Here is a 14,683-nt window from a genome sequence, read left to right on the forward strand (position 1 = left end):
TTGCATCTAGTACGATTCACGCCATGCTGCAGACCACCGGTACCTAGTCTACCTCATGCGCTCGGGTAGTTTGAGTATCATGTGATCTGCCACTGCTACATTCTGGCGATTTGGATGGCACAGGACAAGTAACGTGATCCTCAAACTAGCCGAGATAACTGGTAGTAGCGGCTCCTTTACCGTCGGAATAGCTCATTGGGTTCGGAATGCCAATGCCGATGGAGCCTCTCGTCTAACGTTATTTTCGCATTACTATAAGACATAAGCATAGACTGCCTAGTAATACAACCTCTCTCCGCATTCTCCACTAGACCTTGACACCCAGAACCGTGTTGACGACCAGCGACAGACTGAGTCACGAATCCCCGTGCCTACCGATATTCCATCACTTACAGTTGCCTGCCACCAAAACCAGCACATACAAATCACCAACAACCCACAAATTCCAACCACCACTTACCCCCGCAATGTCCTCAGAGCCCCAAAACATCACCGTTTTCGGCGCAGGCGTAATTGGCCTCTCAACAGCCCTGACACTCTCCTCCGCCTACCCTTCTGCTACCCTCACAGTCGTGGCCACCCACTTCCCCGGCGACCGCAGCATCGACTACTGCTCGCCCTGGGCCGGCGCAAACTGGTCCTCCATGGCCACTGACAACGGGCCCCTCGAGCACTACGACCGCGTAACCTTCAACCGGTTCAATGCACTTATGGATGGGGACTCAGTGCACGGTTGCAAAGCGCAGAAGAGAGGTGAGGGGAATGAGGCGGGATTGGGGAGGATGGGCATGTGGGCCGTATTTGATACGGGCAAGAAGGAGGCCGGTGTATTCAGTGTAGGGACGGGAAAGGTGTGGTATGAGGAGTTGGTAGGGGGGATTGGGGAGCTGGGAAAAGATGTTTTGCCCGAGGACGCAGAGTTTGGGATGGATATTAAGAGTACGTTTAGGATTAATACGCAGGTTTATTTGCAGTGGTGCGTTTTACTCAACTTTTCGTTTGTTGTTTTTCGTCATCCTGGCCTCGCGTGCTGAGGGGAGAAGACTATGGGTTCCTTTGTGGTCGTGGAGATAGGGAGATGTTGATGTGTGTGCTGATAAAGCGTATAGGTTACAGGCTCAAGCCCTAGCCCGAGGCGTGAAACTGATCAGGAGGAAGTATGCGTCCATCACTTCTCTTCTCGGCGATCTACCAGCAACTGATCTCCTGGTGAATTGCACGGGCATTGGATCCCTCCACCTTACCGACGTCCGCGACGCAAACCTCTACCCTACGCGGGGGCAGACGCTCCTCGTAGCTGAACCCAAAGTGCCAATCAACAGAATGTACGAATATGAAAGGATGGGGTATATATATCCTCTCCATTCTCTTGCCACCAAATGCGAATATCCCTGTCCGCGCTCCTTTTCACACTGCTGACTGCTATATGAACAGGTACTTGAGAAGTCAACAGCGCATCTTCCCAACAACCACATATGTATTTCCCCGCCCCCTCGGCGGCGGCGTCATCTGCGGTGGGAGCCGTCAGGACAACGATTGGAGTGCAGAGTGGGATGAGCAGCTAGGCCAGGACATTCTGAAGCGATGTTGCGAACTGTGTCCTGAATTGGGGAAACCACAGGATCTGCAGGTTATTGCTAGGAACATTGGGTTGAGACGTGAGTCACAGTCACTTGCGCCTTTGATGCGTGCATAAGTTTTGGGAAGAGGGTAGAGGCTGACAATGTGTTGGATAGCGTCCCGCAAAGGCGGACCGAGAATCGAGGCCGAGACTGGTAGGTGGAAAGTACCGGTTGTGCATTGCTATGGGCATTCTGGGACGGGGTATCAGAGTTCGTGGTATGTGTTTTTGGCAAGAATTGGTTGCGGGCTTGAAGGATGCTGACTTTGTGCAGGGGTACGGCGGAACGCGTGTTGGAGCTGGTACAGAAGACGCTGTCACCGAGTGCTAAGCTATGAACTGAGGGACGAATTTTGGGGCTTCCATATGTTCCAGGGGAGGAGTCGAGATGCTTTTCATGTCAATTACTGTAGATTCAGGGACACCCTCTGATGGGCCAGTTGCTCCTTTGAGATCAAGGGGATCAAGTCACAGCTATATTGATGTCCTGGTATAATCAATTGTGAGTGGGCATGAAACAGTGATAGACGTTCTGGACACCATGTTTCACTCTGAGATGCTGCGGATTAGTGACTTTGAAGGTTTGGATGATGGATGGTGTCACGTGATGGTGCGTTGCGCACAGTCGGCCGCTTCGCGACTTCCTTCCAAAAGACAAGCGATGACATAGCGAAACGTGACCAACAAAGTCTCCCACCTTTAATTCTGGCGCTGGGCTTGCTCAACATCGATACTCTCGCGAACCAATGCCACCATCACCGCGAAGATGTCGACACCGCAAGCCAAACGCCGCCGGCTGAACGAAGCAACCAAGACGCTGCACAAGCCGTTCAAATCACCCTTCCGCACCCCGCTGAAACCCAACATAGGCTCTGATCCACCGTCTTCAGACCCGCCAGAGACAGCTTCGTTTCCACCAGTGTCTACATATTCAGCAAGACCTGCAACAAACACCAGTACTTATCAGCAGTCCACTGCTACGACTGCATCTCCAGTAGCCCCCGCGACCCCTGTAGCACATGTATCGAAGCCGCTTGCATCTCGTCCTGGTTCGCTAGGAACTCCACGTGGTACTAATAGGGGCACGCCTTCTAAGCCATCTGTTGCGCGGGAGATCATGCAAATCCGCAACGAGATACAAATGCTTACGCAGGCCCAAACCCTCGCAACCTCGACCAAGGACGACGATCTGATGGTCCTGATTGACAAATGGCGCACAGCGAGCCGTGCAGCTGCAGAAGAGCTATTCGGGAGTACAAGAGACCGAGTGAATAGGATGGGTGGGGTAGGCGCGTGGAAAGAACGGGAGAACGAGTCGAAAGAACGACAGATGCAATGGGATCGAGAAGAGCGACAGGCAGAGCGAGAGAAGATCGAGGAGGCAAAGGAGAATGGCGAGGTTTCTGATGAGGCGTATGATAGGTATGCGGAGATGTCTGAGGAGAAGGTCGATGAAGAGAAGGAGACCTTCAAGCGCGGTGCTGATGATGATGTGAGTATTTGGCACTTCACTCTTTGAACGAGCGTTTGCTGATTGATGGCAGTCTTTTACTATGGATATGATGCTGAAGACACTCAATATCGATCTTGATCTCATCGGATACAATAAGGAGGCGCAACGCTGGGATGGATGATGACAATGGGTGGCATCCTGAAAACAGATCACCTCAAATGCGACGATAATATCACCTGATCTCGCACGAGATGAGAGCGCACATCTGCTTGCGTCCTATTCAAACTGTAAGCATTATGAGGTGCATTGTAATATGTGAGTAAAATTGTACCATGGATTCGCATAGCTCAATTAACTAACTAATGCAGGACAAACAACAACACTGCCTACTATTACATAGTTACTACTCATTTGCGATAGTTTCTTATATCCATCCCGCACTAGAATATATCCATCCCTGGTGTATGCAACATTACGTAGTGGCACATGACGCCATTGTTGTACTTTTTGGTCACAAGTACTGATATTACAAATCGTCGCTACTGATTCCCACAGTGACGTGGTGATCAATACAGCCAAAAACAGAAACATTTCATTGCATCCAGTTGGCTCAAGATGTCGCTCAAAGGCCAGACCGTTCTTATAACCGGCGCCTCCATGGGCATCGGCGCTGCCGTTGCAAAACGCCTCGCAGCGGAGTCCGCAACCCTCATCCTCTTCGCACGCTCAACTGCAAAACTGAAGGCAGTTGCCAACGATATAACATCAACATATCCAAATATCCAAGTCTTCACCGAGCCCGTAAACGTTTCGGACTATGACGCTCTCTCCACAGCTATATCTCACATGTCCCGAGTTGCTGGCCCAATCGACATCCTTGTCAATAACGCTGGACTTGCTTTGGGCGCACCCAACGCCTTTCCGGATCTCAAAATCCAAGATGTGGTCACCATGACAGGTACCAATATTAACGGCTTCATGTTTGCAACGTATGCGGTGTGGAATGAGGGTGGTATGAAGAAGAGAGCTAAAGGAATCATTTTGAATGTGACAAGTACCACAGGACTGGAGGTTCCGCCTTTTTCTGGTGAGGCAGTGTATCATGCGAGTAAAGCGTGTCAGGAAGCATTTACGAATGTGTTGAGGACAGAATTGGTGGATAGTGATATCAAGGTTCTTGCGTTGAGACCTGGGGTTGTGGCCACGCATTTTCATGAACAAAGGTATGTTCCCCCTGTCCTGTCTCTATCTTCTCCACAACGACGGCCCCTTGAACCAAAACCAAAAGTTGAGACTTGAGAGGGGACATGCTAATGATAGTGCAGAGTTGGATTCGATAAAAGACAGTACGAGGATTTCATGGAGGGTTTTGAACCATTGGTTGCGGAAGATGTTGCGGAGACGGCCGTATTCATGCTAAGTCAGAAAGATCGCGTTAGTGTTAAGGCTTTGGATGTTGTCCCTACGGCGCAGAGAAGTCTACAGGTTTTTGATCGGAAGTGGAATAGTAGAGTAGCGGGCAGGGGGACGTCGGATGCTAAGGTTGCACAGGAAGTGGATGCAAGACGAACGTAACGTTTATGCCATCCATGTCTTCCTGCGAATAGGCCAGGTGGGCCATCTCTGGTCGAAGATTATTTGAGGAACTAGCGAATTAAGACATACAGATTACAGTACTGTGTATGTATAATTGTGCGATGTAGAATTTCGGACGTACTTTAATTCTCCGATTCAGAGTGGAGTTCTTTCGTGGGTAGCGCTGGTTTACTCAGCCCTAGGTATGATACCGGTAATGCCGGGACCCCACATCCGCTGCCCCTTCCCCACATGCGACATATGTACCACAATGGTGCACCCACACACGTCTCGAATGTTCACCACTCGAAAGATTTGATTTAGACCTGATAATATCGATTCAGATTTCAGTCAACATGGCATTCGACGAACTCAAAGAGAAGATCACACCTGCGGTATGTAGAGGCCCTACGTCATTATTGCTGTACAAGAAACTCATCATCGCCATGATACTGGCGTTGACACGTGATTTATAACTAAAATACTTCAAATTGGCCACATACTAATTCATGCTGCAGGATGCGAGCCGCGAGACATCACCAAACCGAGGTTCTTCAGTACCACAACTTGAGGCTATACCAAAGCCATGTAGACCACTCCGCCAATGGCAGCAAGAACAGAATATCGATCGCAACGCACAAATAAAACTCACAAAACTTGTCCATATGCGCTACCAGCATCCGAATCTTGATGAAATAACCACATTCCTTCGAGATTTCGGTATGAGCGTGGCGAAAAAGATGGATGGGAAGCGCTGGTACAAGGGCTACGGCGACGATCAATACGTCTACTATGCGCAAGAAGGGGAGAAGGAGTTCCTCGGTGGAACATTCGAAGTCGAATCATTCGCAGAATTAGAGAAAGCTGCTACACTACCCAGCGCCTCGTCCATCACTGAACTCACCGACGCCCCAGGCGGCGGTCACATGGTCACACTGCACGACCCAGAAGGCTTCCCCATCAACCTGATCCATGGACAGGAAAAAAAAACACCAGGTCCCTTCCCCGAAGTCCTCGCCACAAATTACGAACACGATAAGCCGCGAAAAGCAAGGTTCCAGCGCTTCAAGCCCGGTCCGGCGGCGGTACACAAGTTGGGTCATTATGGCTTGTGTGTCCAGAATTTCCAGGCTGAATTACAATGGTATACACGCACATTCAATATCGTGCCCACAGACTTTCTCTATGTCACGCTTCCCACTGGCGAGAAAAAGGACGTCGCCATCTTCGCGCACATCGATATTGGGCAGGCGTACACAGACCATCATACGATTTTCTTCAGCACAAACAAAACATCACATGTGCACCATTGTTCCTTTGAAGTGCACGACTTTGACACGCAGAGCTTAGGGCACGAGTGGCTGGCGAAGAAGGGGTACAAGAGCGTGTGGGGCGTTGGCAGACATATCCTGGGAAGTCAACTTTTTGACTATTGGTGGGATACGACAGGGAATATGATCGAACATTATGCAGATGGAGACTTGGTGAATGAAGATACACCGATCGGGTGGGGCAAGGCGGGAGATGAGAGTTTAGCTGTCTGGGGTCCTGAGGTACCGAAGTGGTTTCTTGATTGATCGGTACTTGATAAAATCTACAATCTTTATCATGGTACATATCTCGCGTCGAATAACATTTGTTTGTCATCTCATCACCACTCCCTCACTTTCCCCCATCCCTTACCCTCCACCCCATCATTCGCAAAATATCTCCCACTAACCCTCTCCTTCCCTTCCCACCCCACCATCCTCATCATTCCCTGCACTCAAATCCCCCACCGCAAACCTAACCGGTATCCTCGCCCCCTCCTCCACCGTCTTTGCTGGATCCCCAGGCAGCGGCCCCTGCCTCCCCATATCCGTATCCATCCACCCCGGACAACAGCAATTGACACACACGCCCGGATACAAGCGCGCCAACACCACCGTCAGCGCATTCACACACGCTTTACTAACTGAGTAGCTGCGCGGACCGGTACCCCATCCACTTTCCTCTTGCGACTTGTCCCCGCCACGGACAGCCTCCAGGTACGATGAGGCGAGGGTATCGATATCAGAAACTGTTTCCACAGCACGGAACTGCGCCTGCAGTGCAGTACTGTAGAAGGCCAACGCAGAAGCAGCGCTCGATAGGTTTACAATCTGTGCGTTTGGGTTCCGGCTCATGCCGCCTTCCCCCAGAAGGAGAGACACATGTTCTTGGTAGCACGGTAGTCTAGGTTGAGTACGGCTTCGGCTTGGTCAGGGTTTCGCTGCTGCTGTTGTTCATACGCCGGCGTTGTTGATGAGGATTTCGATGGCGGTGTTGGATTTGAGCATGGTTTGGAGGGAAGTGGATATTGATGTGGGAGAGCATATATCGAGAGTGCTGTAGGAGATGGTGTTGGCGTGTGAGGGTGTGATATCGAGATTGGTACCAGAGCGGGACGTTGCATGTATGTGGAGGGGGCGGGGGTGTTTGGTTGATGCGAGGAGTTGGACTATGCCTCGTCCGAGTCTGCGGTTTGCACCGTTTACGACGATGGTCAAAGAGGCTGTCATTGTCACTGTGATAGTGTGGTGGTGGGTGATCGGAATGTGGAATCTGAGGACTGGGGAGTGTTGTTCCTGGTGTTTCATGATTTGAAGGCAACAGCATTCTTATACTTTAAGATCACGTGGAGACTCTCTATTAGAAAGTTGAATTATGCCTATACAGTTAGAAATCATTTCTCCATGCAGTGTAGGAAGTAATAGACCCGAAGTCGTTGTTAGGCTGTTTTCTGGTGTTCTTTGCCAAAACATTACCAAGTTACCAAGCCCTTGGTATATGTTGTTAGCTTTCCCATTGTGCCGAGAATCCTTATGTTTAAATCAATGTATGGGGCCAGACAACCAGAAAATGCATCATGCTACAGAAAGATAAAGCGACCCCTATAGTTAGCTAAAAGAAGCTCTTACTCATGGTTAATAGTGGAGATGTACTGATGCGACAAGCTTTCTACATGGATCGAATCGAATCTTAGAACAGGATATATTGAAGCAAAAAAGACAAGTATATAAATCTTTTATCCAGGGGTGTGTTATAAACGTGCAGAAAATGTTCAAGAAAGTTCGCTGTCAAGATCTCCGTCAATCATCTGTGCCTCGATACCTGCGTCGTTGGCTGGGTAACGGGCGATGTAGACCGCGCATTGGACTTGCTGCTTGTCATGGGAGATGCGATCTTTTTGGTCTGCAGAGTTGTCTTCATCCTTGCTGAAGACGTCGCCTTGCTCATTGAAGTGGAACTAGCCTTCACTTTGCTCCTCGTTGCACTCCCGACTACAGCCTTAGCAGACATCAACTCTACCTATGAGTGAAACGTCTTGGCTTTCTTCACTTCCTCATATCTATCCGTTCCAAACGTCGAATTCAGCATTACGCGCCCAGAGATATTGCCATCCTCAAGTCTGATCCAAGTCTCGACTTCGTTCTTTCCAAGCTTGTCTTCTTTGACCATAATCTGTCGTGCGCCACGGGTCCAGTCGGTGTAGCCGCCGTAGCCGGAGTGCCGATTGAAGCAGAGGTTGAGCCCATTCCCGTTGGACGGCGATGTGTTGGGTAGGGGCTTGGACCACTTCATACACCAGCTGTTGTACTAGTCAGCCTATTGACATGCAGGTAATGAAAGGTTTCTAAGACCTACTCAATTCCATGATCATGGCCTGAAAATACAGCCATTAGCCCTTCGGTCTCGACTAGCGCTTTCATAAATGGTGCGTCGGCGCCGTTGTAGCTGCAGTTGCTTCCAGAGCTATCGCACTTTTCACCTTGCTGCTCGATCAACTCTTCATTCAGACCTGGCTCGTGGGTGGCTATCAGTCCGCCATGCTGTTGAAACGAGTACGTCGCGTGTACCGGGATGTGGACGAAAGCTAGACTTGGAATGACGCGACCGTGCTGGTGATGGAATTCGCTGCTCTTCTGAGTGAACCATGCAACAACCTATAGATGTCAGCGTACTCCTTATAGAAGAGAGGCAGTATACCTACCTTCTCGTCGACCCAGTTGTCCAGTGGAGCATCACCTTTCCCAGGCTGAAAGACACGTCCGCCCTTACTATCGAAGAACCACAGCAACATCTTCAAATCACGAGAATCCTTGGAGCCGTACACAGGGATAAAGTAGTTGCTCGTCCCAACTTTACTCGCATCACCTTCCACGGAGCTCGTTGTGAATGACAGCTTCCTACCATTCGTACCTCGGGCGTCCCGCCACATGTGCTCAGACATGGACCTAGTGTCGCAGGTTTGTGATGCGTCGTGGTTACCAAAAGTAGCAGCGAACTGTAAATTTCGACTGGTCAATGGAGCGATGATTTGATCGATCAACTTGTTTGCATCCTCTGGAGCGACCCATTCGCAAGATGTGAGGTCTCCGTTGAGAACTACAAGATTCGGTTTCTCGTTGTCGAGGATTGAGCTCATGACGCAGACGGTCTTCACGTCAGAATTGGGTCTGTTACGGGCAGAGGCAGCTGAAGTTCATTAGGGACGTGTTGGCTTCGTGTAGTGCAAGAGTAAACATACGCTCGCCGAAGTGTAGGTCACTGAAGACAGTGATCGATAATTCGCCATCTGCGCCAAATTGTATACCGGGAAAGTTAGGCGCTGCAGAATCCCTGTCTTGGAGACGTGAACAACCTGCAACTACCATGGCTGTGAGCAGAGAGAGTGAACGGAAGGCCTTCATGTTGCGCAAGTGTGTCGAGGCTAGTTGTAATCGTATAGCTGGATTTGAGTTGATAAAGGTCAGAAAGCGTGGTAAGGGAAAGGCGGATTTACTGAGTGAATCATTGTTTTTTTTGGGTCGCCATAGCAAACCGTTAACGCATGTGGCAGGAGCGATAGAGGTAGGCGCGCCGGGGACCGTTTGCTCGTGCTGTTGTAGCAACCTCATGCGAACATTAGCCTGCTCCTTAACGCCTCACACAAGGATACCGGGTTTCAGTTTGAGATATTAATACAGGCCTGTATTGTATGACCATAAAGAAGTTCAGATCACTCGAAGTGAAGCCTCGACATGTGTCGAGCATCATGGCCGTCTGCACTGATGCATGGAAACGGCGAAATTGGACGGTTCGTCGCCTTCACAAGCGTGGTATGTGTGAATATGTCAATCACCCAACATGAAACATTTATGATTGAAAATGACGAAAGACAGTCTGGCTGGAACAAAAAGTCTCTTTCGACCAGCAACTTGATTTGAAGGCAATGCAGCATTCGAAGAAGTGGGACAAGAAACTGAAAATGCTGGTCCCTGAAATCGCGGATGCCCAAGGTGATTGTGTTCTATTGCGTGCTCCCATCTCGCCCTGGGGTTGAAAACGAGCACTTCATATCGATAGTATGGCCAAAAAAGATGATTTCGATCTCTACAGCTGAAACAGGCACTTTTATAGGCGGTACCTGGACAGTTTGTAGCAGGCTTGTCGGTCTTGTCATTCTCGGGTTGGTGGTTTAGACGCCTGTGGTTGCTGACACTGACTGGACAGCAAACGCAATTCCAATTGCTGTCCCAGTGACATGTTGAGTGCTGATGGATAAAGACAGACATCGGAGATTGGGGACTGCGTCAATAAGCGCGTCTACCTGTGAACCTGCACTACGGTAAAAAATTGTTTACTGTAGAATAGTACGCTAGGGGTTTACTATATAGGTGTAAACTAACCTTATATATACCTATAAATAGGTTTAAAGTAGTAGTTTACTTTTATAGTAGGGGTTTAAATTAAGTATAAAAAGTAGTTTTATTTCTATTATACACTATAATACCTAACTAAGACTAAAAGGGGTAGATAAGATTAGCTTTATGCTATACGTATATATAACATAATAATAAGTTATAATATTTTTACTAATAGGAGGTGGTGATAATAGAGGTGGTGATAATAGAGGTGGTGATAATAGAGGTGGTGGTAGAGGTGGTGGTAGAGGTGGTGGTGGTAGAGGTGGTGGAGGTGGTGATAATAGAGGTGGTGGAGGTGGTGGAGGTGGTGGTAGAGGTGGTGATAGAGGTAGTAATAGAGGTGGTAGTAGAGGTAGTAAAGAAGATTAAAGAAAGGAGGGGTAAAATACTTAATTAGTAGGAAACTAGGTATTACTACGTAATACTAGTAGATTAATAGAAGTAGAAATAAAAGTAGTTTACTTTTATAGAATATATAGTATAATAAACCCTATTTAGGTTTACTTCTTCTACCTAAACTACTTCTTAGTCTACTTTAGATAAATATAGCTACTATAAACTAGTTTTGTACTATAGTGCTAGATGCAGATAAAAAGCTACTTGTTCTAAGTGATTTTAGCTTAAGGTTGGCTAACGCTAGTACCAGTACCAATAACGTGATCCACCACCAAGCGCCTACCCCTACTAAGCGCCTACTAACACTAAAATCCACTACCTACTAAATAAAGATATTGCGCCACCTATAATAGCTACTATTATAAGATTTCTTAGAGTTATAATTATTAGATCTATTAGAGTAAATTAAATATTTTAGATTATATAAGTAGCTTTTTAGGGGGTCTAATTAGGCGCCTACGCTATAAAGTTGCCTCTACTACTATATCCTCTTCTACTAGCTCCTTATTAACTACCTTAGCTAGTATAATAGTAGGAGGCTTAAGGATTTACCTCTTACCTATTTAAGATATTTTAATATTATTTTAGAGTTACTTTTCTAGTTACTTAGTAGTTTTTTACTTATTATATATAGTAGCTTTTTAAGTAGCTTTCTTCTTTTACTTCTTTTTAGTAATTACTTAATTTAAGTAATACTCCTTTATAAGTTAAGCTTTAGTAAGCTTCTATTACTTATAAAGCTTAATTACCTTACCTTTTTAGTATTATAACTTTTATTCTTTAAGGTTCTTTTACTTTTAAAGCTTAAATACTTACTTTACTTTTAATAGTAAAATAAATTAAATACTACTACTATAATTATTATTAGGGGGTAATAATAGAGGTTTACTATACTTCCTATACTTCTTCTTATTAGTTAGGGTAGCCTTTAGGTATTTATTTTTATAGTTAAGTAGAGTATTTCTTACTAATATAGTATAGATTATCTAGCTAAGCTTCTTTAACTATTTATTATAGATATTAATTATAGTATTATAAAGTAACTACTCTATCTTTCTTTAATTACTTATACTTAATATTAAGGTTATACTATTACTTAAAGAAGGCTAGTTACTATTATTTATAGGTGCTTTAAACCTTAAAAGGATAATATTAAAGTTAAGTAGTAAGATACTTATTACTTTAAAAGCTATTAATATTAGCTTTTCCTTAAAGGTATTACTCTATATAGTATTAAATAACTAGTAGAAATCCCTTTTAGTAATACTTATAAGCCCTTAGAAGCTATCTAGAAAACTAGATAATTAAGCTTTATATAAAGCTATAAAGGGAGTAAATACTATAATATTAAGTAGCTAAAGGGTATAAGTACTATAAGAGGGATATATTATAAGTAAGATCTTATATTTATTATAGTACTTAATAAACTCTATTATTATATAAAATCTATAGCTATTAAGGATAAGGAGCTAGTATAAAGTATAAGCTTTAGCTTTTATCTTATAATTAAACACCTCCTTAAGCTAGGATACCCCTAGGGTATAGCTTATTTACCTACTTAGTAATCTTATAAAGAAAGCTTAGTATTATAATAAGTTAAAATCTTATAACTAGGTATCCTATAAAGCTCTAGATTAGGACTAATAAATAAGAGTAGGGGTAAGAGTAGTACTATTAGTATATATATAAGCTATAGTAGTAATCTACTCTTTATTACTATTCTAGAGTATAGCTCTAATTTTTTTTTATTTATAGGTGCTCTTATTAAATATATATTTAGTTTTTAATAGTACTCTAATAAGAAAACCTTTTTTATTTATATTATAAATATACTAACTCTTAATATTATATTACTCTATTTTTTAGTATAAAAGCTTAAAGTATAAGCTATACTTAAAGATAAAATTAGCTTTAAAGTAGTTATAATTAAGCCTAGTAGCTTAATAAAAGATAAAATTAATATTATAGTAGTTAATAAAGTACTATACTTAATTTTTACTTACTAGATTCCTTAATATTTTAGTTATAAAATTTTAAATAATAGTTTATATAAGGGGTAATTCTTACTTATAAAGCTCTTTAATATACTTTATAAGCTTACTTTCTTATATAGTATTAAGTATTTAATTATTTAGTAGAGTAGTAGTATATATTTACTAAATTTTCTAGTAGTATCTAGATAAGGTTAACTATAAGTAACTATACTTTTCTACTATTTCTAAGTATATAAAATCTTCTCTAAGAGTTAAGGATTTAATTACTATAAGCGCGTTATTAATAGGTGCTATAGTTATTAAGAAATTTAGTGTTAAAAATTTAGTGATTTTAGTGTTAGTGGGCGCTTAGTGGGGGTGGGCGCTTGGTGGTGGATCACGTTAAGTCAAGTTAGCGGCGCGCCCCGCTCCGACGTTGCGCAGGGCATCTCCAGAAAAAAAGTTACAGTCCACGACCGAGGCAATCCTCACTCTCACATTAACCGACGCGATGAATGCTGACGCGTACCTGCGGAAGCAAGGCTGGAAAGGCTCAGGCCATTCACTCGACTCGACCGGTCGTGGCATCAAAAAACCACTTCTCATCACCCACAAGCAGGATCAATTGGGTCTTGGCAAGAAGAAGGCGGCGTATACGACCGACGACCAGTGGTGGATGCGCGCATACGACCAAAGTCTGCAAAGCATTGGCACTGGAAAAGAGGTATTTGACCTTCTGGCTGTTATGCTGGCCACGACGGACCCCATGCCAGGCTAATGCCATGCGCAGAGCACACTCAATCAGATCCGTACCCAAGGAATCAATCGCGGTGGTCTATACGGCTTCTTCGTGAAGGGCGAGGCGATCCAAGGTACCATTGAGGACAGTTCTGCGACTACGACCGACGCCTCCGTTCCTCCATCCGGTACAAATACCCCTGCCACTTCTGTGTCCGACACCGAGGGTGCGTCAACTGCGGCAAAGCTCGATAAAACGAGCAAGCGCAAGCGCGAGGAGGCCGACGTGTCTGAGACGAATATAAAGAGCAGGAAGAGCGACAAGGAAGCGAAACTTGCGAAGAAAGAAGCGAAGAAGATGGCTGAGGTTGATGCTGCCACGCAGAAGCCCTCAACACACAGTTCCAGAAGCAAGGAGCGTACCTCTGTGACCGCGAAGCTTACAAAGATGAAGCCTGCCAAGAAGGCAGAGTACCAGGCGCGAGCCTTGCAGAAAGGTCAATCTCTCGAGAAGTATGTGCTTCGTCGCATTCAGAAGAAAGACCAAAAACGCGCAAAGTACGTCGATCCCTCCGACCCACGTTTCTTCTTTGTTGACTTGCGCAAGGTGATACCAATTTTGCACACCATATGTGCACTGTCGTCCCTTACAAATGCTACCAGCCACGGTTCTATCGCGTCCAACCGTTAGGGCTCGACCAGATGATTTGGGCGAGAGAAGTACTCGACTTCATCTCTGAATGTCGTGAGATGGATCAATAGAGCCGCGGCGAGACACCATGCACTACATATTCAAGCTCATCGGCTATCCAGGGTGAAGCACAAGGACCGCAACAGGCAGGCAGTGGACACAAATACAAGCTTCGTTCAGCTGTAGCAGCCGAGCAACTGGAGAACTCGACCCTACGAAGGACGAAGACGACCTAGCACTAGGTCCTTGGAGGAAGTCCATGCGCCTCAATCGACGAATCGCTTGGTTGACGAATCAACACATAAAACACACGCGGATCGCCCTTAGACTACAGCAACTGCCATGCCGCACATGACGAATTCTACGGCGAAAAATAAGCGAAGAAGAGAGAAGCTGCATTAGCGTCGTCCAATATCGCTCGAGAGGACCGAAAAGCACAGGACACTTGGGCCGGAGGAGTGGAGAAGTAAGACGGATAGCTAGATCAAGACTTCAGGTGACTCAACACGATAACATGTACAGTCTTTC

The 14,683-nt window shown here is 45.6% G+C and overlaps 8 protein-coding genes across 8 annotated transcripts; 5 read left to right on the forward strand and 3 right to left on the reverse strand.

Moving 5' to 3' along the window:
* Positions 1-467: 467 nt before the first annotated feature.
* Positions 468-1,959, forward strand: IAQ61_000896 (uncharacterized protein; the record flags this gene model as incomplete). Its single annotated transcript, XM_066094865.1, has 5 exons — positions 468-976; positions 1,110-1,325; positions 1,435-1,658; positions 1,737-1,839; positions 1,896-1,959. 5 exons carry the CDS (start codon positions 468-470, stop codon positions 1,957-1,959), a joined length of 1,116 nt encoding a protein of 371 aa, XP_065955173.1.
* A 428-nt stretch (positions 1,960-2,387) lies between these two features.
* On the forward strand, positions 2,388-3,255 carry IAQ61_000897 (uncharacterized protein; the record flags this gene model as incomplete). The annotated part of the gene is made up of 2 exons (XM_003841355.2): positions 2,388-3,113; positions 3,166-3,255. The coding sequence occupies 2 exons, from the start codon at positions 2,388-2,390 to the stop codon at positions 3,253-3,255; spliced, it is 816 nt and encodes a 271-aa protein (XP_003841403.2).
* Positions 3,256-3,689: 434 nt separating this feature from the next.
* IAQ61_000898 (uncharacterized protein) lies at positions 3,690-4,373 on the forward strand (the record flags this gene model as incomplete). The annotated part of the gene is made up of 1 exon (XM_003841354.2): positions 3,690-4,373. One exon carries the CDS (start codon positions 3,690-3,692, stop codon positions 4,371-4,373), a length of 684 nt encoding a protein of 227 aa, XP_003841402.2.
* Positions 4,374-4,433: 60 nt separating this feature from the next.
* Positions 4,434-6,226, forward strand: IAQ61_000899 (uncharacterized protein; the record flags this gene model as incomplete). Its single annotated transcript, XM_066094866.1, has 2 exons — positions 4,434-4,645; positions 5,176-6,226. 2 exons carry the CDS (start codon positions 4,434-4,436, stop codon positions 6,224-6,226), a joined length of 1,263 nt encoding a protein of 420 aa, XP_065955174.1.
* Positions 6,227-6,364: 138 nt separating this feature from the next.
* Positions 6,365-6,814, reverse strand: IAQ61_000900 (uncharacterized protein; the record flags this gene model as incomplete). Its single annotated transcript, XM_003841352.2, has 1 exon — positions 6,365-6,814. The coding sequence occupies one exon, from the start codon at positions 6,812-6,814 to the stop codon at positions 6,365-6,367; it is 450 nt and encodes a 149-aa protein (XP_003841400.1).
* A 99-nt stretch (positions 6,815-6,913) lies between these two features.
* Positions 6,914-7,189, reverse strand: IAQ61_000901 (uncharacterized protein; the record flags this gene model as incomplete). The annotated part of the gene is made up of 1 exon (XM_003841351.2): positions 6,914-7,189. The coding sequence occupies one exon, from the start codon at positions 7,187-7,189 to the stop codon at positions 6,914-6,916; it is 276 nt and encodes a 91-aa protein (XP_003841399.2).
* Positions 7,190-7,731: 542 nt separating this feature from the next.
* On the reverse strand, positions 7,732-9,361 carry IAQ61_000902 (uncharacterized protein; the record flags this gene model as incomplete). Its single annotated transcript, XM_003841350.1, has 5 exons — positions 7,732-7,917; positions 8,010-8,259; positions 8,316-8,614; positions 8,662-9,146; positions 9,199-9,361. The coding sequence occupies 5 exons, from the start codon at positions 9,359-9,361 to the stop codon at positions 7,732-7,734; spliced, it is 1,383 nt and encodes a 460-aa protein (XP_003841398.1).
* A 3,876-nt stretch (positions 9,362-13,237) lies between these two features.
* Positions 13,238-14,155, forward strand: IAQ61_000903 (uncharacterized protein; the record flags this gene model as incomplete). The annotated part of the gene is made up of 2 exons (XM_066094867.1): positions 13,238-13,450; positions 13,532-14,155. 2 exons carry the CDS (start codon positions 13,238-13,240, stop codon positions 14,153-14,155), a joined length of 837 nt encoding a protein of 278 aa, XP_065955175.1.
* Positions 14,156-14,683: the final 528 nt, after the last annotated feature.

The sequence above is a fragment of the Plenodomus lingam genome (assembly GCF_022343315.1).
Source record: "Plenodomus lingam strain CAN1 chromosome Unknown contig_11, whole genome shotgun sequence".
Lineage (NCBI taxonomy): Eukaryota > Fungi > Ascomycota > Dothideomycetes > Pleosporales > Leptosphaeriaceae > Plenodomus > Plenodomus lingam.